Raw genomic sequence first — 27,526 nt, forward strand, 5'->3', positions numbered from 1 at the left:
TTTGATTGTAGTTTTAAATAGTCTTTTTATTGACGTATCCTTCAATATATAATCACTTTTTCACTGTTTATCAATACAATACTATAGAGACATTAAGTGCATAGAATACACGGACAGTAGATCTATAGATTTGACAGTTTATCAAAATGACTCTCCTCACATGGTTCGGTGTAAACAGTTTCTCTTTTCTTGAGAGTAATCATCTGTTTCTAGTTACATCTAAGAGAACTGCAGCAGCAAAGATTCTTCAAACTTCAGAGCAAAAATTAACTTCATAAACTAGTAAAACTTACTGTGTGTTCTCATCAGAGAAAGATCATCACTTTCATAGAAAGAATGGAGTTGATTTTAGAGGGTTATTACTGAGTGTTGAGACACTACAAAAAACAGGCAAACATTAAAATCCTACAGCTCTCAAGACGGCAACATCTGGCAACAAACGGCACCAGAGAACCGAAATTCATCAAAAATAAAGTAATACTTTGAGTCTGATCGCAAATAGCAGCAGTCTCTACTTTCTGTTAACTGCACCGCAGTGATGCAGTCGTGTACTGAACACATTATCTCACATCTTCTTTGCATATTAGTGCAAATCTTTTAACTTAAGGGCAATTTACATTCAATGACAAATAAGGCCTTAAAGGGAGAATCCCACATCTGCTCCGGAGATAATATGTATGTTCGACAGATCTCTCATAAGCTGGCAAAAAGCATAATACTAAACATATGTCAAGTTAAACTGTGCAAATGTTTAGGACAATAGTGGTTGCACTTATGGACTTTGTATACAGCAAAAGTCTTCAAACGTATTTTCTGGAAGTGTATGATGGAATAAACACTTATAGAGACATTATGGAGTGTTTTAAGTGTGTGGAATACGTTCATACGTTCATATTCCAAGACTCCCACTAAATCAGAATAATATGCCAAAAAAATATCAAACTATTCCAGCAGGCTACACCATTGAGAGCGAAATCAGTGCATAATCTCGTACGATACGTCCCGTCTTTGAGTTACAGCAGCTCCTCGAAGCACACCTGAGCGATGGGCTGTCTCCAGTAACAGAAGGAGCTGAACTCCGGGCAGCTGAAGGAGGCGTTGTGTTGTGTGCTGCGTAGAGGAAAAACATGTTCCACCAGCTCACTTAGCCGGCTGTATCTGCCAAAGATATAAATATAAATAAATAAATAAAAAAAGAAAACACAGTGAAAACAATAAAGAATTGTCTGTGAGGAACAGCTGATAGACATTAACACCAGCTTTGGTCATGAATTACTACGTACGATGTTTTATTGCCTTTGGCCTGCTCCAGGATCAACTCCCCCTTGGGGTTGACTGTGAATATGCGGCACACAGGCACACCCACTTGCTTATAAGCAAATACATCCTTGTAAATAGAAAAAGAGGAGAAGACAATAAGGATCATTTTTTTTGGACTTGATACAAAGCCTGTGTGCACACGAGAACGACAGTGACACTCACGCTCTCTCTGTTTCCGAAGGCAGCGTAGAAGGGCTGAGTGTTTGGGAGGAACAAGTTCTTGATGTCTGTCAGGCATTCAATCTTGAACTTCTCTGGCTTCTTTTCAATGATCTCTCTAAAGACATTTAACAAAAAAAAAAGACTAGAATCAACTTCTGACTTTCTGCCCGACTTATAATTGATCCATTAGTCTTAAAGGCAGACTTTCATCTGTAAGCATTTGGCATCACGTAGAAGCTAGGAAGTGAGTGAGTCTCGATCACAGCACTTTTTTCATGTTGATATTTGGCTTTTATGGATTCTGCTCTTCCACTGCTGAAGTTGAAATAACATGTTATATTAATCCAAACAAGCACAAAGCAAAGCTAAATGACTGTAATTTACATCCTCTTCTCTTTTTTCCACTGTAATTTCCTGAAGGTGCAGCAGATGCAGGTCCAACGTTTTATAAACATCCATTACTGAAATCCCACAATGAATCCCAGGGATTATGTGTCTCTAAATACCACGTTTGCTCAGAAAAAGGAGGATTTCCTACCTGTGGAAGGCAGAGAAAAGGCTGCTGGGAGAGAGCATGAGGGGTCCTTGAGGGAGGAGAGTCCCTCTGTCGTTCACCCAGTGCAAATACCCCCGAGTCATGTCAGCCATGCCGATGGCTCGGGCCGAGCAGTACAGGAATTTGTAGCCGTTCCTGCAGTTGGCAGATATTACGAGATCAATATTTCACTGGATTGTATCAGGAGGATGTGATCTTATTCAGAGGGTCTTACTCGTGGACTGAGTGGTAAAGTTTTGCAATTCCCCGGTGAGTCCAGTCTTTGCCAAGCTGAGGCAGAATCTGGCCAAACACATCTGATCTGTGGGGAAATGCAGTTATTTCACAAGACGATAGATGATAGTACAGTTCAGACTGAATCTTGACTCTCAATTTTAACTTTGCTTCTTCAACGGTATTGCAGGTCTATTATCACACAGCTCATGTAAGTGTACATGTTTTAGTTGTAACAAAAACAGATCCTGTACTTGGTGATGGTGCCATCGATGTCAGAGATGATGACTTTGTCGTCCCAGTTCCACAGGTAGATGGTTCCCTCGCAGCGGCACGTCCCCTGGTACTGGGTGGTGATGCTGAAGGTGACGTCGTTTGGGCCGTCTCTCAGCTTCAGGCTGGCCTGAAAGAGGAACAGAAAGAGACTTAATTTATTTAAAAAAAAACGGTTCAAATTATTATCCATCAACTATTTCTTTGATATATTTACTTTTTTCTGAGGTACATGCTCTCTGGTGGATTAAAACATTGGGCCTTAGGACTTTTGATTGTGATTGATTCAAAGCAAAGATGTAATTTTGTAAAAGAAAATGTGACAAATAGAGCAAATACAAATTTAGCAAATTTTCTTTTTGTTATTATAATATCTATATTTGGTCCAGTCATCTATTTAAAAATATATTTATATAATTTCTTTATTTAAAATGAATTAATACATTGCACACATCTGTAAGCGGACTGGGAAAGTTGGGAGTTGTTCACCAGAGCCACAGTTTGAGGATAAACCTTTTAACATGGCAACATTTTAAATGGGCGTTAAATTTCACCGCTGAACAACATCAGCAGCCTCGCCTCGTCAAACTTATTCACTTTGCAAAAATGTTCTCGTGTGAATTGGGTCCAGTACCTCTCCCGTTACCGGCCGTTTCTACCGGTACAGAACAAACCGAACCAATTGCAGGGGCGGGATTTATATGATGACGCATAAAGAAGCGTCCAAGCGCTACGACTCAAAATAAACCAGATGCCTGGAGAATCACTAATACCTTGGATCAACTAGTTTTTACTGTAAAACTCTCGACAACATGAAATCATAGTAAATTTGGTCTAATCATTCATTTATGAAAAAAAATGACCACACCGTGTTCGCCATATAAATGAAAGATAAATAAATAAAAGCCAGTAATTCAGGGGTGCAACCACAGTCATTGTGTTTAATTTGGATTATGTTCATATGTATTATTATATGATGGTGCTTCTTCATTTGTCGTTTTCTGTATGTTTCTTTATAAAATAGAAAAACAGCTTTTTTTTCCAGATAACAGAAAGTCTAATAAAAATTGAGATCCTACGATTGTTTGTAGATAAAATAAATAAAGTTTTTCTTTCTTTTATCTTAACCGTCCTTTTCTGCTTCGTCAATAACAGTCAATGATACTGATTCTATGTTTGTCTTTGCTTAATCAAGCCAAAGGCTGACGTCGTGTTCTTACTATCTGGTTAGATGACAAGCGAAGAGATTTCTTGTAAGAGTGACACGGTGCTGTTGCTGAGCCCTCCATCTGCACGCGCTCAGTGGGCGTCAGAGCGGGTGCTGCTGCATTCAGCTCTTTGGTCTCATCGTCACTGGACCATTCTGCAACTTTCTTCCTGCAAGAGAGAGAAAGATAGTTAGATAAACAAACAAAACGAGCGTCATGACTCGAGCAAATCTGCAAACTGAACTTGGACCAAAACAAGTTGCTGAGACAAAGGAATATGTGGATGATGACCAACTAAAAACAAGTAGTCTTTTGCAGACACCAGAGGGCAACAGATCTACTCTACTTACTCTCTGCCTGTGCAACATGGTTTTTTTCCCCTCCAACTTCCGTTATGCTAAACAAGCATCCTTAACGTCTAACTAGGATCAAACTTGAATCTCCTGGTTCAAATAATCTGTTTCTTTTTAACTGGGCCCCTAAATGAGTTTATGAGTCACAAGTCTGTGAGTCATGAGATGTCAGCGCTGCTCGCTCACAGACATACAGTATTAATCCACCCAGCGTGGAACATGTTTACCCAACACAGCTTGTGTTGGTGTGTGTGACTGTCGTGTTGTGAGGATGCCAGAGCTGAGTTGCTGACTCACGGTGTTTCTGGGGCCTGGTGGAGGGCAGGGCTCTCTCCGCTCAGTGACTCCTGCCTCTCCAGCTTGGTCTCAGATGATAGCTAAGAAGAGGAAGAAACTTTAATATCCATTTCATTACCATAAGCATCTTAAAAGTGAAAGACAATGCTGACAAGAAGGGCTCTTCTAGTAAAGTATCCTTACATAAAAATGCAAAGCAGAGATGAGATGATTAATAATGCTTTTAGACATCAATGTTCCTCGTTTGCATTGCAAAGTTACTGAAATTGGATATGAATCCCGCTGACACCCACAGCGCCGGTGGAAGGGCGGTGAAAGCGTGACTCAGAGGCTAACCTTGAGAAAGAAGTTATGATTCACACCTGCTTTGTGCTGCTCTTTCTCCAGAACCACCAGCGTCCAGACTTTTTGGGCATTTTTTCCTTGACCCAGGCCTCTTCTGTAGCCTGTCATTTAAAATAAAAGGGATAAATGTACATTAACCTCTATGCACTAATAATAGCACCTCGCTATAAAAAGAGAAGAGGAGAGGGATACCTTTGGCAAGTTCTTTTGGAAAGCTTGCATACTAAGTATAAGTGGTGCCGCCAGAGTCCAGTTGTAATATCTAGGAAGCAAATGTACTTTAATTTTAATTTGCAAATGTTTCAGTGATTTTGTAATAGAAGCGAAACATCTTTAATAGAGAGGAAGAGGACAGCTGTTAAGCAATTGGAAGACTCACCGGTTTGCTATTTTGACAACCAAGTTGGGATTGTCGATAATTGCTGGGTTTTCTGCAAATTCAGTGTAAGTGATCATGTGCTCCATGAATTTTTCTAGAAGAGAAGGAACAGAAAAGTTTGACTGTACTATAAGTTGAAAACTCCTATTTCTAAGGAACTATGACATGCAGGATATATGCATAAATAAATAACATAATGCATCCCAGTAGAGGACATAGATTTCCTCCAAACCTCATTTTACTGTATATTTTTCTTAGTTTGTGATACATCATACACCATCTTGAGCTGGTTTATGTTAAGGGAACAACACTGTAAAAACAAACATAGATTCACTCATTTCTTACTACAATAATGTGTTCATTCATAAGGTTATGTGACGACTGTGGACACATATATCTGAAGCTGTTTCTTGCTACATGCAGATTTTGTGAGTAAGATGACCCGTCAGCGTTAGTTATAACCAGAATCGGTCGGTCAGGAAAAGCTGAGGCCAATCACATTACACAATCCATTCTGAAGGTGGGACTCCAGCCAGCTTCACTGTTCCAACTTCTAGATTTATGCTACAAAGAACTAAGAGAGACTGATATTCCTCAGCTGACCACTGGGGACTGGCTCTAAAAGTGAGTCACTCTCCACTGACTCATGTTACTGTAAATGTCCAACTTTGCAGCACAAATAAATATATTACAGACCTGGAACAGAAAAATGCTTTTGGTCTCAATAGAATTCACCTCCATGACAACTGTATGGGGGTGATTCTTTTGGGGATTTTTTGCAGAACATCAGGGAAAATTATATGAAGCTACAACTTTATCTATAATTAGGGGTGTGGACTTTTGATGGATGTCTAGCCGCTAGACTCTAGCGCAGTCGTTTTTTCCATATAACCAAAATTATTAGTAACAGGCACTGAATATTTGTAGGGACTAGGGATGGGCGGTATGGACTAAAAAATGTATCACGATAATTTCTGGCATTTATCCCGATAACCATAAAAATGACGATAAAAAAAATACCAATTCAACTCCACCTTTTTCAACTATAAATCTATCTCGCTCTCAGATCTGCCATGTTTGTTACACAAAAACGTCATCAACGGGAATTTATCCTTCTTTCTTTCTTTTTGGCTCCTTTCGTTCTTTCTTTCTTTCTTTCTTTCTTTCTTTCTTTCTTTCTTTCTGGCTCATTTCTTTCTTTCTTTCTTTCTGGCTCATTTCCTTATTTCTGGCTCATTTCTTCTTTCTTTCTTTCTTTCTTTCTTTCTTTCTTTTTGGCTCATTTCTTTCTTTTTGGCTCATTTCTTTCTTTCTTTCTTTCTTTCTGGCTCATTTCCTTATTTCTGGCTACTTTCTTTCTTTCTTTTTGGCTCCTTTCTTTCTTTCTTTTTGGCTCATTTCTTTCTTTCTTTCTTTCTTTCTTTCTTTCTTTCTTTCTTTCTTTCTTTCTTTCTTTCTTTCTGGCTCATTTCCTTCCTTCCTTCCTTCCTTCCTTCCTTCCTTCCTTCCTTCCTTCCTTCCTTCCTTCCTTCCTTCCTTCCGCGTCGATTTAACGCAGAACCATAAATCAGCTTTACACAAAAACGTCATCAATGGGAATTTATCGTTTTTACCGCGAGATGAGAAATTCTTATCGTGGGGAATTTTTTTGACGGTTTATCGTGAACGGTAAAATATCACCCATTCCTAGTAGGGACTCGCCCAACCTTATTCTATACGCTTGATCCCAGAGTGCGTCTCTAAGCATAATAAACAAGGAGACCATTATGTGACTTTACTGAAGTGTTAGTATAAGATCTTAATGGACAACCATAACTGATAATAAGGATGATCACCTTTTGAGATCTCTGAGTTCTCACCGACACCGCCACAAAGTGACAGTGTGACATCCGGCAGGTCCCCAGCAGAGTCGGACAGACACTCGGTCCCACTGTCTGCTGCTGCGCTGCCCACTGACTGGGGCGACTGGGATCCAGAGCTCTGCCCGGTCTCCACCCAGTGTTTAGAAACCTGCTCAGACTCACTGAAACAGACACATAACCCCGTTTCAGGTGCAAGGATCACACAGGTCTGTTGTGATATTTTTTTTTTTTCATCTAATTTACTTTTTACATGTCTAATACTGAAGTATTTCACACCAAAGATCACAGTAGAGCGCTGATCACTGAAAATAAGTCACTTTGGCTGCATAATTATTCCACTTTGTGTTGTTATGACCCTAAGTCTGTCCTCAAGATCATTAATTTGTCTGTATTTAACAAAAAATCCTCCTACATGGGGGATTTGGAGGATTCCAGAGGTGTCAAAAGTATTCACTTTCATTACTCAGGTAGAAGTATAGATACTAGAGTTTAAAAATACTGCTGTAGAAGTTGAAGTATCAACTCAAGTTTTTTACTCAAGTAAAAGTATAAAAGTACTGGTTCAAAACTACTTAAAGTATAAAAGTAAAAGTAATGTAAGGGGGAAAAAAGCCATTAAGGACAAAAGCCATTGAAAATGAATGTATCTTAGTATAATGCAAATATATTAAAGAACCATATATGTGTACTATTGAGCATTAACATGTGTTTCAGAGAGCAGAAGATATGATGACTAGTTGCCTATAAGTATTGTAATGGTGCAAGAAGTCAAACTTCAGAGGCTTGTTATCATTTATCCTAACCTTTATTGGAATGTACATCCAAGTTTAGTTGCAGGAATCTGAGGGAACGGATGTAAGAACAAAACTGGACAAGAACATCTGAAACAACCACAACCAAATTCAATCTATCCGGATGGAGCAATTTAACTGGAGTTTTTTGGTGTAGTGTAGTTTTTTTTTAAAGGCCGAAATGAAATAGAGTAACAAGTACAGATAATTGCGTGAAAAAGGAGTAAAAGTAAAAAGTCGTCTGAAAAAGAATTACTCCAGTGAAGTATAGATAACCAAAAGTTGTACGTAAGTAAGGTAACGAAGTATTTGTACTTCGTTACTTGACACCTCTGGAGGATTCATAGGTTTGTACCTTTTGGGGAAGTAGCGAGCTGCAACATCGGGCTCAAGAGCATTCAGGTCCTCCAGGTAAATATCTTCAGGCCCCTGATGCTGGCTCCTCTTCCTCACAACTTTATGGGAACAGAGAGCAACACATTACTTCTTGGAAATTGCTAACAAGTAGTGCTTATTTACTTCCTCTTTTTTCTCTGTCTGCATGTGAATGCAGAGCAGCCCCAGACGCACATCGTTGAGCTACAGCCCAAACAGAAACCACATCCTTCCTTCTGGCTTCTACGTGCATTTAAACCGGGTGTAGTTCCTGCCTCATACACAAATCTGGCAGGTGAAAACAAATTCACTACAGTATTTTCTCACGGGTTGTAGTCCTTTTTTAAACTTATCAAATGGTTTGAAATGTATTGATTTCATTATGACAGGCTTTTTTCACACTTACACAGCACAAAAAACAAAAACACAGTTACCTCCGCGACGATTTACAGAGCTGTAAAACATTTCAGCGTTCAGTATGAATGAAGTTACCTTTCCTCTTCATGGGTGAGTCAGTGACTTTAGACGAGGCTCTTGCGTCAGAACAACCAGCTCCAGAGTCTCCAGCCTCTTTGCCTCCTCGGCTGGCAGCGGTGATGCTGTTCCTGCGACTTGGCGGTGAAGATGTCCATCTGGTTTTGCGTGCGTTTTTTTCATCTGTGTCGGGATGGCTAGGGCATGGCTCACAGGAGAAGCTGCACGGCATCATATTTGTGATGTCCGGCAGGGCGTCGGTAATGTTTGTATCACATGATGGCGCTTCAGGGGCCTCCAGGCTGCAGCTGCCCTGATCAGGTTTGAGGGTCCGTGGCTCTGGTTTTACAATATGGCAAATGGGCTCCGAAGTCCTCTGACCTGCTGCTGACTCTTCCTCCATGGCTTCAGAGCTCAGAATAACCCTGAAATGTGTGTTCTCCGAGGGAGTAATGGTCAACTTCTTTGGCTCTGATTTGTCCTTTTTGTGGATCTGGACACAAAAGATTCTAATTTACTCAACTTTTTTTCCAGCAAGTATTTTGTTATACAGATATCTGAAGATATAAGCTGCACTTAACAACTCTAAAAATTAAAATCTTTCATAATCCGTACCCTGGTAGATTCTGGAAACTCCCCCCAGCTCCACTGCATGTGAGAGTCGGCCCTGAGCATGCTCTCCCCCGGCTTCACCATCAACTCCGAGTCACTTTTGGGCGACATGGGCTCAGAAACATCCCTGACACAAGCAAAAAGGACATTTCCACTGAGTCAGCTCCGAGGATCCTGAGGAAGTGCTCTGTGCAACTCAGGCCTGCTTGCTTTCATTAAAGGGGACCTATTATGAAAAATATGTTTTTTCTTGCTTTAACATATATAAAGGGCCAGTCCCAATCCCCCCCCCCTAGCCCTACTTTTCAGCCCTACCCCTACATTTTGCACGTTCCCGTGAGGGTAGTGGTGTCCCAATTCCTCTTTGCATGTAGGGGTAGTGGGCATAACGAGGGCTAGGGAGTATGAATCTAGCCCTTCCGAGGGCTAGAGAAAATTTTCTTTACGTCATCATTTGCAGACTGAATCAAACAAAAAAACATGGCGGACATTTCTCATTTTTAGTGAATAAAATCAATATTTTGAGTTAGTTTCTGCATAAAAATGCGTTTTGATTACATTTCTAGCGAGAAATATATATTTTACTTTCATAATATTCACTCAGTGAATGTACATAATCACTCGCTTCCTCATTGTTGCGTTGTTTTTTCAGATCTCGCCAGAATAAAGGCTGATTTATGGTTCTGCGTTACACCAACGCAGAGCCTACGGCGTAGGTTCTGTGGAACCATAAATCGCCGGCGGCTCTTCCCATCCCCGAAAAACATCGGAGCAAATCTCTTAACAGGCGTTATTTGGATAAACTGAGCCCAGGTTGGGGATCTTAACAGTTACTTTTACGCCTGAAAAACATAAAACGTAATAAAGTGGCATATTAACAGCGCTACAGCCGGAGCCTTTTTCATAGCGGTGTATCGCGTCATTCAGGCAGCCAATCAGCACAGAGCCTCATTATCATAGCCCCGCCCACTCAGAATCCCGCATAGATAAGGCGGTTAGAGACTGGGATGATAAAGACATGGCTCAGAGGCTGAATTTCTAATTTATTTAGCAAAAACATTCAAAAGCTTGTTTTTTAGACATTCAAGACCTGTTTAAAATAGGTATTAGATGCCATAATAGGTCCCGTTTAAGTGAACTGCTTTATTGTTTCTCTGTTTGTACAAACTGTGTAAATATTTGAATGAAAAGGGCATACATCGTGCAGGGAGACCAGTCTCCGTCAGAGAAAGGGTAGCTGTCCCACTCGAGGGTGGAGAGAGGAGAAGGCTGCCTTTGCTCCATGTTGTCCTTCACCATTAACAGTGACGATTCTCTGATGACAGGAAACAGCAACATTATAAACTCAGTTACGATCGCAGACCGGAGACCAGTTTTCAACTCACCGTCCACTTTGTGCATGTTGCTCCTCATCCGAACTCATGTCACACAGCTCCGGCTCCCCGCCCATTTGCTCCTCCTTACGTGGCTCAGTTTTGTGCTTCTTCTTGCGTCTCTTCTTCTTCTTTCCGGCTGAATTGGAGCAGATATGGAGGTTTCCAGAAGCTGCATCCCCTGGGACGGGAGGCTGATTGGTCCCTGCTGATGCCCCACATCTGGACTCTCTGGTCCTGGTGAGAACCTCTTCTGTGGGGAGGGGCGAGGTCACCAGGTGGGCGGGAACAACCTCCTATTTTAGAGTTAAAAAACACAGGTACATGATGTTATTGATCTTAACCAGAACATCAAATACCTTTAAAACCGTCATGGCAGAGTTTGCAAAACTCACATTGTACTTCTCTGTCTCCTGAACAAAAAAGGCTTCTCCGTTGTCTCCAAGCTTCATGTGTAGCTCCACGGGCTCGCCATTGATCTCAATGTCAATCTGGGGAGTCAAACGAGTTTCACAACACATTACTTTGTTGTGGCTATGTGGCAGGCAACAGCCGTCCCCTCAGATGACCTCGGTCCTTAACCAACACTAATGAGGTTAAACAGAGTTTATAATATTTATGGAACACAGCTCAGAAGAACTGTGCCAAAGATTTATTTACTACTATCCACAAAGCTAGCTTTCATTTAAGCTTAGGTGTAGTTTGGTTGGTGAAAACACCAAAAATGTGGAGCATGTAGTTAATAAATGGTTCCTTCCATTTTAAGGTACCATTAAGGGTTAATAAATAAATCCAAATCCACTCCTTGAATAATGCAGATAATTGACTGGAAGCTAAGAAATTATTAATTAATTAAATGATGTTTTCACCCCCGTTTGGTTTTTGTACTGAGACAAAAATGCCTTTAACCCCTTATGATTTGCAGAATTGTCAATCACAATCTACTTCCTGCACCGCTGCGCCGTCTGGCTCTCCTACGACAAGTACAGCTTTTCTGTAAGACTCTAAATATTTACAAGTAGAGAGTAAGAGACTAAACTGAGTTTTAGATTGTCAGTCCCATCTGAGCACTCAGTAGACAGAGTGTATATAAATAGAGATAAAGGGCAATCTGTTCTTGTGAGAGACAGAGTGGATTGTATGGTAATGTGCTTGATGGAGTCGAGAAGCGGAGGGCAATTAGGAAAACTGAAAATATACTATGCACCTCCACAAACTGAAAATGCTGGTTAGCAAGGCATATTACAAAATTATTTGTTGCAGTGTTGATAACAAGAAAAGCAACGTTTTTTAAAAAGATTTATTTTAGACATAAGAGTAACTCACCACTTTCTCCCTGGAGCGCAGCACTCCCAGTTTTCCAAAGCGGACATGGAAAGGAGAGCAGTGGAACGTCCCATCGGGCTGTCGGACGACGATCACGTCAATGCAGCCTGACAGCGTGGCCTGATTGATCCCTTTATACAGCTCCTTAACCGTCACCAACACCTGGCCCGCCAGCTGCCCCACATAGTTCATGGTGTCCACCTGACAGCAAAAACACGCTCCATTACATCCGGCCTTATTACTGCCCAACAACATGAAGTCACCCCCTTGTTTAAACTGACATCAACATTTTTTTTTGCTTTACTGGGCCAGTGACCTTGTTGGAAGGCTGCTGTTGTTCACAATAGTCTGCAACTGCAGGCCGGTCCCTAAACACAGTGGATCTGTTCCATTTTCCTCCGAAGAGTCCAGAGCTGATCAGGACTTAATCAGGGTCTGTTGCAGCAAGGCTGCAGACCGGAGAAGCCCTCCCAGACACAACAAACCATAATCCAAACAGTTAAACTGACTAATGTGGGGTCAGTAATAAACCTATACTCAGACTAGGGCTGGGCGATATATCGAGATTTAAATATATATCGATATATTTTCAAACCCGATATGGTACGAGACAATATCGTTTATATCGATTTAAAAAAAAATTATTATTATTTTATTTATTTTTTTTTATGATTTTGATATACCGGTAGCTTATTTTGTGACAAATTGACTTGAATGTTTTATTTGAGATTTGCACAAATGTTTTGCTATTTGCACAACTTGTTTTATTTTATTCAAGAAGCATTTTTATTCTATATATGCAGGCAGTTTATTTTTATTTCATTTGTTTTATACATTTTGATATTGTGCAGACCTCTGTTAATAAAGGTACCTGTGTGACATTTGGCACGAGGCTTTGTATTAAAACTGACTGTTTTTTTAAGGGTTTGCCTCAGAAAAAAATGAAGCTAACAGAGATGCTATGCTATAATGCTTTGGGGGAAACCCCAATTATGGCACAGAAAAAATATCGATATATATCAAGTATCGCCATTCAGCTAGAAAATATCGAGATATGACTTTTGGTCCATATCGCCCAGCCCTAACTCAGACTATTGTTTACAATAGTTGCCAGGACATTTTGCTATCAAATAGTGTCAATGATCATTTATTTCTTTGACTGACTCAACAGTGAATACAAAAAGCTCTGTAAACTCTGCAACACTGAAATAGTCATAATAAACCTCATACATCTACAGACTACATGCTAGAACAAATCTGACTTAACCTGATCACCAAAAGGTATCAGATTACACTTTCAGGTTACAACCTCTTTATTTACCTGGAGCAGGTGGATGTTTGTGTTGCTATCTACTTGATACCGCAGCAAACAAAGGCCACGTTTTTAGAGATAGCCATGTTTTGTCTCCTTGTTTCGTCCTGGGATGTCAGTGGACGTTATACAAGCATTCACCTCCTTCTGAAGCTGCGATGTGGCACACACACCATGACTTTTTTTACAAGAGTGTCTGTGTGTGGCCTGAATTATGAGGAGGCAGAAATGGCTTCTTGTAACATGAAGTGCAGAGGGGTTTAGACTGACTAAATGAAAGCAACATACCAGCTGGATGGACTTTAGACCCATTCAGTCTTTAAGACCGGCAGAGCCAACGCAGTTACTCAACTTTAATGCTCTTAACAAGCTGAAAATGTTCTCAGCAGATTACAAGCCAGCAATATTAACTGAAAAATATCCTGATTAACACTCACAATACAGCGAAAACAAAAGAAAGAAAAACAGGAACGCGGTGGGCTGTGGGAGCGTGTGTCTGATTTCTGTGTCCGTGGTTGTTATTAGGACAGCAGCGTGTGATTAAAACTGCACTGGCAATTATAACGACATGGAGACAACAATACGACAGCAGGTGGGAACAAAAAGGATGATAAAAACTGAGAGAGGACAGATTCTGTTTATAGTCAAATATAATGTTCTTTGTTGTTCATATGTTGCTTCGTTAGAAAAAATCTGACAATATCTGATCTTGATTGTTTTAGAGTTACAGGATTTTTAGATCAGTGTCATAATTCATATGCATGTATTGTCCAGATGCAAAGTGTTGCTGTATAACAATGATGATGAGTTCAGGAAGAGGTTTTAGCACATCATAAAACCTTTAAAGACATTTTTTTTAGGTTCATAATAGCTGAAATTGAAGTCTTATTTAAGTAAAAGGACTCTGATTAAAATCACTATCAAGTCATATTGCTGCGAAACCTCCCAAATTAAAGCTGAAAGTCTACACTTTGATCAAATGTTGATTGTTACTTTAAATCCTTGTGGAGATGTATGCAGAGAAAATTGACACTCCATGACATCGATGAGCTACGTATACCAATATAACATATATAATATATAACAATCCAAAAATTGGAGGACATAAAATTCAAAATAAAAGATGCAAACTCTGACTTCCAGTATTTCCAAACTAAAAGGTAATATTAACATTTAAAGAACTATCTGATAGCTAATTTGAGCTTGTTTAATCATTTCCTATATTTGTTATGATGCTGCAAAGTGATATGTGGTTGTTGCAAAAGACGACTGGTACAGGAGTCCAGAGTTGTTGTAGCTGGTTTTGCAGACTCTCAGGGAAGAAGAGCACAAGAGCTGGATGATGCCCCCTAAAAGTAATCAAATGCACCTTCAAATGAAACTCAAATTTTAACATGAAAAAGAAACAACAACAAAAAAACAACCTTTATGCTCTTTGAAACAGTTTAAAACTTTGTGGCCTGATGTATGATCAACTGTCCGTGTGATTAATTAATCAGATAAGATCTTAGGGCTTAAATAATTTGTTACAGAATCACTTGGGCCAAAAACAAACAGAAAACGGAAACATCAATATCTGGTTTTAGATCTGAAGATTTGTTGTTTCTCTGAGTTGTATATCAACTTACAACAGTCATGTGTTGTTAAATCATTGCCTAACTCACAAAGGGATCAAAACGAATGGATTATTCCTTTTGGTCATGCATCACGATGAAATACAGATCAGTAGTTTTCCACTCTTCCAGAAAAAAAAGTACTAACTCCGCCGTGGCATTATTAGTCACAAGATTATTAGCTATCATCACTGCATATCTACAGTAAATCTTCTCTAAATGCCAGGCAGTATAAATTAGATTTTTAAGACAGAGTTACCAACAAAGAATAAAAGGGCCGCTCCCTGACAGGAGTCAAAGCACAGCTCCGACTCACCAGGGTCCAGGGGGCCTTCAGGTGCAGCCGGCGGTCCTGCTGCTCTGCAGGCGTCCTCCCTGACAGCTCCATGCTGCTATAACAGCATAAAGCTGAGCTACGCTTTTTTGCTCCTCCTTGTCCTCCTCATCAGGTACCTCACTGCCATGTACCAAAGCTTGTATGGCCCATCTGACTACTAAAACATTACATAATCTATCCAAGCACCAACCCTGATCACCACCATCCTCTACTTGAGAAAGCTCAAAAACATTGCAAAACAGCCTTAGGGAACAGTTTAATCCAATTATTGGAGTAATAGTTTAATCACTTATTTGAAAAGCAACCCAGAAGTTTGCACAAAAAACAGCAGGTTAGGTTAGCGTCACACACTGAACTAAATATGACTTGCTGACGGTGCAACATGCAACACAAAGTATAATCAACGGAATTCCTCCTTTGGAAATAATGTACGTCTGCAAAATATCCCAGCAATTGTTACTTTTCCACCAATGGTAATGATAATGGTAATAAAACGTGTATTCATGGTGAGCCGCAGCAACACTGCATGTTGACAACAGCATTTTACCGTCTCCATTGTGTATCTGTTACATGTTGTTTCAGCACAATCCTCATTTGATGGACAAAGTAGAAGTGACTAGATGAAAATCATTGCGCCATAATGGCAGCTGCCCACTGCCTGCACGGTCTCCACAACGCTAAATTCAGAGTGGGTTTGACTCCCACACCTCTGTAACTGTATGGTCCTTCAGTAGAGATACGCAGCTGTGGTGTTGTGTGTAGTTTGCTAGAAAAAGTGTGTGGGCTTGAACTTGACTGCATTTATCAGGAACAGGTTAAAAATACACACATAAAAGAAAAGCTCACTGTTCCCTAATCGATACCTGGTCAGTACTCACACACACTGTTGTTTGGGGTAGTGCTATATAGGCATATCACATAAGACCAATCTGATGAAACAACCTCAATGAGAGGGACGGGTATTCTGAATTAAGGATTAATGACTTAGTTTATAAAAATGACTATGCTGACATTTCCAAAGTACATATAAATATTAGGAGTTGGAAAGAGAAAGTTACAAAAGATGAGTCGATTATCAAAGTCAACTGACAATTTACTGTTTCAGCTCTAACTCTAAAACAGCTGAGCAAAATTAACTGGCACAAGAACGGCTGGGAAATGACGACAATATGACTTTAAATATGACTTTACCAAATCAATTCCCTTAGATTTTCCAGATGACTTTTCAATAAGAAAGCAAGTACATCTACACAGGTTTTTAACCTCATCTCCATACTGCTGGGTACTAACCTGGTCAGACATACCAATTTGGTGAAAATTGTTGTACTGGTACATAATGTACCAAACCAATCACAACTGGGTCATGGTGGGCTTTATGCAATGACTCAGAAGTGACCAAGAGCCACTCAAAACAACCAAGATGGCAGAAGAATTACTAACAACACCTTGAATAAACAAGTTTTAATGCAAAAAAGCAATAACAATCATTCTCAAGCATTCCTAATCCGCTGCACGCCATTTTGACAGTTTGTTGATACTCGTCTGGTTGTTGCTCTGCCTATCTATGCAGGTTCTTCTGCATCCATTGGCACTGCCCCTTGGAAATCAAAATCAAAGAAACCAGACTAATTATTTGTATCAAAGAGGGAAAGAATCAGGTCTAGAATATACTTGCAGGATGACCAAGTGTTCGTGTCCGTTCACAGACACAACCCACTGCGCCGTGTGTGAATGTCTCTTGCTTCCGTACTACACAGGCAGGACATGTGAGACCACAAGTGTCCACTTGGGGGCAGAATGTAGACCAGGAGTCAAAAACAAACAAAAACCAAAACAAAAAACACAACCGCATGCGTCAAGCCAACATCAGTCTTTTTTTTTTAGGGCGTGCACAACAGACATGTCAAAGAAACACATAATACACATGGCAGCCATGATGCATTCAAGTACGTGTTATAATAGTAAGTATATTCTAAGTATCGCTGGCCAGACTAGCAGGTTACAGCAGCGTCCGCTGGCACTGAACGTGTTGTCAAATATTAAGTTGTATGGTTCCAACGCTTCAAGAAATTTGGAACCAGTTCTGAGGTGGAACCAGTTTTCCACCTCAGAGCCTACTATTATAAATATTCATAAGCATACCTGTAGTTGTTCCAGTCCTGTTTAGTTGACAGTACAAAGTGTACTTCAGTACTACATCCAACAAATCCAGCACCATCAGTTCTCATCTACTCTCTCCCTGCGGGTGACAAGACCTTAAGAGGCGTTAATCCTGTTTACCAGATTAGTACAAATCTGGCTTTCCCTGTCTCTGCACGTTTCTCCCGCTCACTGCCTCCAAGTGTCCATTGTCATTCTCCATCCATCACCTTGTTTTGACCACTGAATCTGCAAGTTTTCATTTCACCAACAGATCATGACAAATTTAATTTGCTTTGTCAACTGATGATATAAACCGGGGCTGCATCACGCATATGACTTACTGTAATTTATTTGGGATTTAATCAACCACTTAATCATTTAGTCTATGCAATTAATAGAACATTTTCCATTGCTCACTGTGACGTCTTCAAGTCACATGATAATTTCAGTAGACTCTACAATAGCTACTCTGAAACATTGTGCTGACCTTTCAAAATAAAATTTCTCACATAAGGACATGAGGAATAGGGTTAAGATGACAAGCAAAATCAACTTATTGCAGCCTCAGATATAATGCTATAATGGTGTTTTCAAAATATCTACCTAATACATGGACAATATATTTATTAATTTTGATATAATCGAAATATATTGAGTTACATACGTAGGTAAGTACAGATTAATAACACAACAACAAAGTTTCACCTATGTCAAAGTAAATAAGAGGTAAAACCAGTGATGGGTCAATGTGCACTGTCCAGAGTTCTCATCTGATTGAAATGGCATTTTATGAGAAAAATTATAAATTCAGGAACACCTCTAACACAAGAATTATATTATTATTATAATTATAAGCTACAAGCTAGCAGATAATTACTGCTTGTTGCGAGCTTCCAGTATCAATAACCCTTAAAAAGCGACAGCATCAAACGGGACTCGCGACTTCAACCCGTTTAAAGAAATGACTCCTCAGAAACATGTCAAGGACTCCGCAGTTCTTATATAAAGACAAAACAGACATACGATGGGAGTTAATATAGTTTGTGGAACTGTAGCCCGGTCTTTTTATTTTTGGGGGGCTGTTAAATCGTCCTACCTGCTGGAGCAGAGGGTCCCCCGCTGCAGACAGCGTCCCTCCGGGTAATAGAGTCCCGTCAGCCGGAGCTGCTGCTGCTGCTGCGAGCCGGCCAGAGCACGTGACCCGCCCAGCGCGTCACAGCGACGCAGCAGGACAGGTGATGCTGGGGAGCTGCAGCTCAGACCTGCTGCAACAAGCCTGCAACCTCACAATAATATACATAATATATGGATAGAAACAGATATAATAGCTAGCCGTTGTTTTTTAAGAGCTGAAGCTGAAGACACTTTATCAGAAAGATGATGCTCAATAAAGTAATTTTTTAATCGTGTAAATAATATATACATGACTGTCTCAGAAAATTAGAATATTGTGATAAAGTCCTTTATTTTCTGTAATGCAAAAATGTCATACATTCTGGATTCATTACAAATCAACTGAAATATTGCAAGCCTTTTATTATTTTAATATTGCTGATCATGGCTTACAGCTAAAGAAAACTCAAATATCCTATCTCAAAAAATTTGAATATTCTGGGAATCTTAATCTTAAAATGAATCCAGAATGTATGACACTTTTTTTTTAATTGCACTACAGAAAATAAAGGACTTTATCACAATATTCTAATTTTCTGAGACAGTCCTATATATATATATATATATATATATATATATATATATATATATATATATATATATATATATATATATATATATATATATATATATATATATATATATATATATATATACAATAAAAAAAATAATAATAATATTAGGCAAGGCAATGCCTAATATATATAAAGTTCATAAGATTATGAGAAAATAAGGTAAAATAATAAAAAGCAGAAGTTGCTGAAAACTAAGCGCAGTAGAGTACCGCAGGTACACATCTCATTAGCGGTTTTCAGAAAGTATTTAATTTAAGAGTACGCTTAAATACCAAATAAATGAAATAAAATTATAAGAAAAGAGGTCAAATAATAAAAAGCACAAGTTGTTAAAAATAAGGACAGTAGAGTACAGCAGGTAAGTATTTAATTGAAGAGTACGCTTCAGTATACAGTAATATTATTAGGCCTGATTTAAAGGAGCTGACAGTTGGAGCAGACCTCAGGTCTACAGGAAGTTTGTTCCACCGGTGAGGAGCAGAATAACTGAACGCTGCCTCACCTTGCTTGGTTCTGGTTCTTGGGAACCAGAACAAACCAGATCCAGATGAATCTCAGGGGTCTGGGAGCTTCATAGGAACTAACAGATCAACCATGTATTTTGGTCCAAGACCATTCAGGTCTTTGTAGACCAGCAGTAAGATTTTAAACTCTATCTTTTGACTCACTGGAAGCCAGTGTAGTGATTTCATGACTGGTGTAATGTGGTCCAGTTTCCTGGTGTTTGTAAGGACTCTGGCGTTCTGGATCAGCTGCAGCTGCCTGATTGATTTCTTGTTAAAGCCTGTAAAGATGCCATTACAATAATCCAACCTACTGAAAATGAATGCATGAATATGTTTTTCCATGTCTTGTTTAGACAGAATCCCCTTAATTCTAGCAATGTTTTTTAGGTGGTAATAGGCATACAACAATAACAATAACAATACAATAACAACAACAATCATATGCTGTAACAATGCACCTTTCAATAACCATGTCTATGTCATACTGCTGCACCTTTCACTTAAAAAAAAATTGTATGTATGCTAATAAGAGCCAATTTGTCTATTTACTGTATAGTGAGCAAAAATAACCAAATTCCCTGTCTTGTTTGACCTGACTTGGCCAATAAACCGTGGCCAATAAACCTGATATGATTATGATGATTATGTATTAAATTATGTATATATATATATATATATATATATATATATATATATATATATATATATATATATATATATATATATATATATATTCATACGATTGATTTTATTTACGTGTCATGCACATGGAGTGCCCAGCCCGAGTGGGCTTACAAGACACCAAAAAAAGAAAAGGGAACATAAATTACTTTATTGAGCATCATCTTCCTTGATAAAGTGTCTTCAGCTAAAGGTATATATTAAAAAGCAACCATAAAACTGCCCCCTTTATATTCATCAATCTAACCTTAATGGATGAAAGTGAAGCCAGTCAGAAAAAAAGTAGATAAGTAGCAGCAAAATGTTATGAAAGTATAGAGGTAAATGTTCTTGTTTGGTTACTATGAAAAAAATATCATATTAGAGCACACTTATTTTTCTAATTGTTGATTTTTGGTAAGATGTGGATCATTTTTAAAATATACATACATATACGTGCACATATATACGTATATAATATGCAGGATCAAGAAAGTGGATCATGAAAAAATATTAACATTAGGCCATGCGTTTGTTATTTGAGCCACAGCACGGATAAAGGGGCTACATTGGGCTTTCATGTCTGATATACCCGGTGAGCCTCCAGCTTGTTCACCACTTGCCCCAACAGTAGCTGGAACAGCCATTTACTGGAGCTGAGTACCCTCCAGGTTAACCTGGAGCCTTAGGGGTTGAATAACTTTGCCTAGACATCCGCTGGGACCCAGCTCTGATGGACCTCTGTGGGACTTCAAGGCCCGTCAGTTAGCCGAGCGTCAGCTCTTCAAGGGTCCCTCTGGTGCTCAATCAGAGCTCCACCACTCCTCTTTTCAACTCCTGCAGTACTCCTTTCACATGCTGTTTTAGTAGTACACCAGTGAGGAGGTGTAGGCAGATTTGATCAAAATAAAGCTAGGCTAAAATCAGACCCAATAGGCATAAATTAGAAAAGACATTCCCTTAAAAGCAGTGTATGAAACCTTTACATCCAGTAAACAATATCTCAGAGACCATAACATAAACATAAATCCACAAGAGCCTGTTTGCTTTTACAGCTCCCTCTTGTTTTCACTTTGAAAAACTTAATCCAATTACTTTGATACTCTGTTAATCAAAGCAAGTGTATTCATTTTCCATGCTCAGAGGTCAAAGTCAGCCACAGAGCAGAAGCCCCAAGAGGAGGATTGTCAGGGATTTGCTTCTGGACAGTTTAACAGGGCAGATATTTGGCAGCACAGGTTGGGTTTAATGTGAACCAAATGGACCCGTGCCACCGGATTGTCCCAGAATATGTAAAGGGGAAGGAATGAAGTGCAACATCAACTAGGTCTGCAGGGGGAAGTTGCTATTTTCATTTCCCCCTTAAAAAAACAGGTTACCACATAATCGATTGTTTTATGGACGAGATTAAAAATGAGGACAGTTTTGCATAAATATTTCATTGTCATTGTCCAACCTTATAGTTACGACGGAGTATTAGGGCCAAACAAAAAAACAAAAAAAGGAAATTACGAGAATAAAGTCATAATGTAATGAGAATAAAGTTGTAATATATTATAAATATATAAATATAACTTCACAAGATGCTCAATATTCTTCATTTTAACACAGGGAGAAGAAGCTCTTCCTGTTAGAGTTCTCATAAATTACCACTTTATTTTCATAATATTATGACTTTATTCTCATAAATTACCACTTTATTCATTACGACTTTATTCTCGGAATTTTACGACTTTATTCTCGTAATATTACGACTTTATTCTCATAATATTACGACTTTATTCTCATAATATTACGACTTTATTCTCGCAACATTACGACTTTATTCTCGTAATTTTACTACTTTATTCTCGTAATTTTACGACTTTATTCTTATAATATTACGACTTTATTCTATTACGACTTTATTCTCACAACATTACGACTTTATTCTCGTAATTTTACGACTTTATTCTCATTATATTATGACTTTATTCTCGTAATTTCCAAATTTTTTTTGTCTTAGTTTGGCCCTAATACTCCGTCGTATATAGTAGTCCATGTCTTTATGAAATGTTTTTCAACTTATATTGTAAAAACTATCAATTAGATATATTGGAAAAGAGCTGCAGTTCTGTTGGTTGGGCTATCGTCTAAAACATTTCCTGTTACTGATTTGAATTCATTCTGCTCTGTTTAACCCCCAAAATGTCTCATGTTTGCTTTGTTCCTCCATCCAGCGTGAGAATGCTCTGCAGCATTAAGCCTTTAAGCCTGTGTAACTCTGTACATTCCTAGACCTTTCAACACAACATGCAAAGAGATATAATGGTTGAAACTGAAAATATTAGAACGTTTCCTTTATTTCAGCACACAAAAATGAAGAAAAATCCACAAATTACCCAAATCAAGACGTGTGATTATCAAAACACTACTTCTACTAAAAACATTCCCATTACAAAAGTGAGATGTTGTTCTTTTTAATACTTTTCAGAGTGAATGCAGTCACTGTGGTATGGAAAGCCTTAACAAAACCAACAGGATAACATAGGCCTTTCTCTGCATGCATTCCCTAGTTTGAGGCCGTCTCTCCATCCTCTCGTTCAGGTGTGGCTATGCTTGGCTCCTCGGGGGCATTCAGCACTCGGTAGCTTCTCAGCCAAATTTTCTTTTGCATCTTCTGGATGTTGTGACTCAGAGGCTTTTGGTTCTTTTGTGGAAACATCTGCAGTTTTTTCCTTCTCTGACTTCCTGCTGGTGCTTTTTTCTTTGTCTTCTGCTTTTTCTACAGGAGGTTTCTGAGCGACAGATTCTGCAAAAGAATAATCTTTAGTGATTAACGCTTTTCTCTGCTGTGCCCTGTGTCTCAGACAGCATGCATTAATCCACAACCCTAATTCTGAAAAGGTTGGGGCACTTTGTAAAATGTAAATGTAACAGTGTGCAGATTCTCTTGAACCCATGTGGACCAGGAGGAGAAGTTTGTTCTGGTCAGAGAAGTTGAAATTTGAAAGTAAAATTGTTTTTGTTAACTCCACCCTGATCCAACTATTCAGGTGTCTTTTTGCCATCAAATTCAATGTTTCTTTGTTAAGATGGTTAATTTCCTAACTTTCAAAATTTGATATGTTTTCTATGTTCTATTCTGGCTAAAATAAAGTTTTTATTTTTATTACAGATTTTATTACAGGGGAGGGGGGCGTTTCGGCATGACTTATTTCCTCACCCTTTCTTTTTTTCGCTTTTGTTCCAGTTATTGAGGTTTTCATCTTTTCCTTTGGGGTGTTTGGGCTAAACACCACATTTCCTTCTGCGTCGGTCATGTAGGAGGTCACCCCCAGGTCCGGGGTCCCCTCGGTTAGTTCGACCTGAGACATGAAAAAAAGGATATAAGACATCAAGCGTACCGCTGCTCAAAAACTCATTTCCATTACTTAGCCAGGATAGTTTGTCACTGAAGTCAGACTTACCTCTGAAAGCATCCAAATAATCAAAACCTTATGTGAAGACCAGCTTTCTTCTAAAGAATATTTAATTTAACAAATGCAGACTCATTCCCTAACAATCATATTCTAAGAAACAAAACTCACCGTTTTTGGACAGCAGGAACTTTTTTTTATAGTTTTATAACTGCTTGTAACTGCTTTTCTTTGTGTCTGATCTTCATTTGCACGTTCTCTTTTGGTTTCTACCTCTGAACAAGTGATTTGTCCTAATGATGGACATGTTTAGTAACTGGTTACAGCACCATCTGCCATTTAAAAAATAACTTAGAAATGATGTTACTTGCTTAAGTCATAATGTATGTAAAGAAAAGTAAGTTTAGTGAACCTATGCGATTTAGGACTTTCAACATCTGTTTGGCTGGTCTTGGCTTTACATCATTATTTCTATTTGTGGTGTGACTTCAACCAGACAAGAGGCTCAGACAGAGAAAAAATTATATATATATATATATATATATATATATATATATATATATATATATATATATATATATATATATATATATATATATATATGTACACATCCGGTGCTTGCATTTTTATTATTGTGGCACCGTTTCTGGAGTCAGTTTTGAATTTCTCGGGTCAAAGATGAATCCCTGGAGCACAAACCTCACTTTACATGAGCAAGCAAATAGTCATGTTTAAAATAAATTGTGCTGTAAATGAAATGGCAGTAACCATCGTGATATCAGGCATTGAAACTTTGTCCTGCTAACACCTGATTTGGGCCTACAGAAATGACTGAAGTAGGCAGTATTCAGCTCTGAGTCCAGCCATGATGGGTATCATAACATTTTGCTGCTACTTATCTACTGTACAGGAACAATAATCTGCATCTTGGTTAATGGGAGGGTGGTTCTCTCTCCATGCTGGTTGTGGATCTTCACGTTTTCCATCTGCACAGAAATCGTGGCTATGAGTAAAAATGTGAAAAGAAAGAGGAGAGGGGATAGTGGAGGGTGAAAGGTGGAGGGCTGAAAGCAAAGTGAGACGACTCATAAAGGAAAAGGAGGAGGAAGTGTGGAAGTACATGCTCTTTCTTTATTAGTGTCATCGGGAAAGAGGGGCATAGGAAGTAAAGCAGTAATCATCACTGTTGGTATTAACAGTGATCTCACAGTCCTCATTGCTGTGACAACAACGTAACTGATACATTGCAAGGATTAATGATGGATCGTGATGGGAGTGTCATGGCAACCGTGAATATCATCAATAGCAGTGGGTAGACGACGGGTCGACAAACAGTATTTGCTTCAGACACTGAGACAAAGTGATGTCAGATTACATTCAAAGTGACTGTGAATACAACAAACATAAATCTGATGAAACTGCACATTTTTTTTATTCATTTGCTATTAATTTTGTTCACTTGCTCACCTCTGGAGCTAAACAGGAGCCTGAACTATGAAAACGGAGGGTGGATGGGGTTATGTTTCAATGACAGTCAAGCTTGTCTCATGAAGTTGATTCTCTGGTTTCGTTAGCAAAATTTAAGTAATTAAAATTCCAATAAAACAAAAACAAAATCCTCAAATTAGTCCAAAACTTTTGATGGTCAGTAATGAAGTTCACATAATTAATAGCAAATGTCAAAACATCCATAACTCTAACAGACACAATCTCCTTTGGCTTCCCTTCGATAAATAACGTTTGATTTCATCTTCAGATGCGAACACTTGCCTCTGAATGCCACAACTTTGAACAAAAAAAAACAGCAGCCGTTACATTTAGAGCTGATACAATATCATAGATGACCTTTCTTCTGTTTGGACTAAACGTGTACGTATCAATTACTGGATCTCTCCCTGAACTGTTCCATGTTCAGATTCAACACCTCTCAAGTTTATTTTGGACTCTACACAAAACATCAATCACACTTTCATGGCCTTTCTTCCCTTCAGCCGTGTCCTCCATGTGTCATTTACAGATATTTACGATAAGACTCGGACCGCTTTCTACTTTTTCTTGGCGCCAGCCTCCTCATTGAAGACACTTACGGTGAAGTCTCCGCTCTCCGTGCCGTACTTGTTCTTCACCAGGATGCTGTACTTGCCAGAGTCCGACTGGTTCACGGCGGTGATGGTGAAGCTGGCGAACTTGCCCGACTCAAACTTGAGGATGCAGTGATCGTCGGACAAGATCTCCCTGTCGTTCTTCAGCCAGGTGACCTCCGGCACGGGATCGCCCGAAATGTTGCAGGTGAGATTGAGAGCCTGCGGAGAGAATTAATGTGAAAAATCTATTGTTACTTACTACTATATATATATCTTTTTGTCAATCTGATGGAGCAGATCCAGATTGACTGTTTACACAAGATGTTACCTAATCCAATCTCCTCTTTACATACTGTACACCTACTGATGCTTTAAATTTGAATAGGTTTGTGATGCAACAATACAACTATATAGCTTTGAAATTGAAATGCAGATTTGAGAGCAATATTTGGTTGATTACAAAGATGCAATGACATGACTTTGCATGCAATGTCAGCTTCCTTGAGCATGAAGAGCACTGTTTTGAATGAATCTGCATTCCTTCTGTTCTGACACTGAATAATTTGAAAGTTATTTTAGTACATTTAACTGATAAGTCTCATACAGTCTAGTTGGATTTCAATGCTGACATTTTCTATACTTTTATATTAGGAGTGATCTATAATTTATGAACAAGCATCCTAGAAATAATAAATATTACAAATCAGATTTTTGCATGGAGCATTTTCATCCTGGTCGGACAATAAAGTCAACCGAAACCAAAACACAGCCAGCAACAGTGGATGTAGGAGGACATGTTTCACTCCACCGTTTTTTTCAGCTGAAATTGTTAACCTACTATACCAACTTTATTTATAAAGCACTTTAAAACAACTGCAGCTGACAAAGGGGTGCACATAACTGAATAATACAAACTATGAGACTATAAGAAACATAAACCAGATAAAAAGACATGCAGGGGCGCCTCCAAGACGTTTTCATAGGGGTGGCCAGACTTAAATTTAAATTCATGGGGTGGACACCAAAACTAAAAGACATCATTACAAGACTTTATTATACCGTTTTTTTTTTTTTTTTACTTTCTAACTTGTCTGCATATATATTAATAGTTAATACCATGTTGGTAAAAACCTAAGGCATATATATACATTTTTAATATTTAATATACATCATCTATATTTTAATATGTCATATATTTTATATATATATATATATATATATATATATATTTTTTTTTTTTTAATTAATTTTTTTATTATTAGGCTCAGAAATACTTAAAGAATCGCCTACTGATTTGCATTTTGCCCAAATGATTTGGGATGAAACGCATAACTGACTAGAATTTATGTGACCGGCAAGTGTTTTTTTTTTTTTTTTATTCAGGCCAGTGGGGGGGCCAGCAAATTTGTAGGGGGGGCCGTGGCCACCCCAGGCCACCCCCTGGTGGCACCACTGAAGACATGTATAAAAACATTTCATAAAACAACTGTAATTCAACACAATAAAACAAATTAAAACATCTAAGAACGAATAAAGAAACTGAGTCTCGCTGAGCTTGAAAGCCAAAGAATAAAATAGGTTTTAGGACAAGTTCAAGACCCTCTCGAAGGTCCTGACCCCTCTGAGCTTCCTCCAACACCCCGTTACCTGCAGGAGCAGCAGGTCAGCCGACATGAGGGGCGAGAGCGTGAGTAAGGGTTGAATTTCAAGACACAGGTGGAGGAGCTCTGGTTTGGTGACCTCAGGATCACATCTCTGCGGTTTGAGGATGATGTGGTCCTGGTGGCTTTAACAAGTCACCGTCTTC

General features: G+C 38.8%; 2 protein-coding genes across 10 annotated transcripts in view; both read right to left on the reverse strand.

Moving 5' to 3' along the window:
• LOC133423688 (phosphatidate phosphatase LPIN2-like) lies at positions 1 to 18,525 on the reverse strand. 3 transcript variants are annotated; one of them, XM_061713972.1, is made up of 20 exons: positions 18,420 to 18,525; positions 11,920 to 12,120; positions 10,989 to 11,084; positions 10,606 to 10,889; positions 10,419 to 10,535; positions 9,224 to 9,347; positions 8,627 to 9,101; positions 8,115 to 8,214; positions 6,942 to 7,129; positions 5,107 to 5,200; positions 4,920 to 4,989; positions 4,745 to 4,828; positions 4,383 to 4,462; positions 3,745 to 3,901; positions 2,506 to 2,654; positions 2,253 to 2,339; positions 2,021 to 2,173; positions 1,483 to 1,597; positions 1,284 to 1,387; positions 1 to 1,158 (listed from the first exon to the last, which is right to left on the reverse strand). In XM_061713972.1, the coding sequence occupies exons 2-20, from the start codon at positions 12,109 to 12,111 to the stop codon at positions 1,014 to 1,016; spliced, it is 2,814 nt and encodes a 937-aa protein (XP_061569956.1). In that variant the 5' UTR covers positions 12,112 to 12,120; positions 18,420 to 18,525; the 3' UTR covers positions 1 to 1,013. The 3 variants fall into 3 exon arrangements, with proteins under 3 accessions (XP_061569956.1, XP_061569957.1, XP_061569955.1); XM_061713973.1 differs by lacking the exon at positions 18,420 to 18,525 and adding an exon at positions 17,324 to 17,665; XM_061713971.1 differs by lacking the exon at positions 18,420 to 18,525 and adding an exon at positions 15,161 to 15,416.
• A 4,036-nt stretch (positions 18,526 to 22,561) lies between these two features.
• Positions 22,562 to 27,526, reverse strand: part of myom1b (myomesin 1b) — a 45,716-nt gene continuing 40,751 nt past the window's right edge. For all 7 annotated transcript variants that reach the window (XM_061713786.1, XM_061713784.1, XM_061713782.1 and 4 more), the window contains 3 exons: positions 25,723 to 25,938; positions 23,443 to 23,584; positions 22,562 to 23,028 (listed from right to left, as the gene is read on the reverse strand). In XM_061713786.1, coding sequence (XP_061569770.1) covers positions 22,820 to 23,028; positions 23,443 to 23,584; positions 25,723 to 25,938 — 567 coding nt within the window. In that variant the 3' untranslated portion in view covers positions 22,562 to 22,819. The remainder of the gene's footprint in view (positions 23,029 to 23,442; positions 23,585 to 25,722; positions 25,939 to 27,526) is intronic.

Source organism: Cololabis saira, chromosome 22, assembly GCF_033807715.1.
Source record: "Cololabis saira isolate AMF1-May2022 chromosome 22, fColSai1.1, whole genome shotgun sequence".
Classification (NCBI taxonomy): domain Eukaryota; kingdom Metazoa; phylum Chordata; class Actinopteri; order Beloniformes; family Belonidae; genus Cololabis; species Cololabis saira.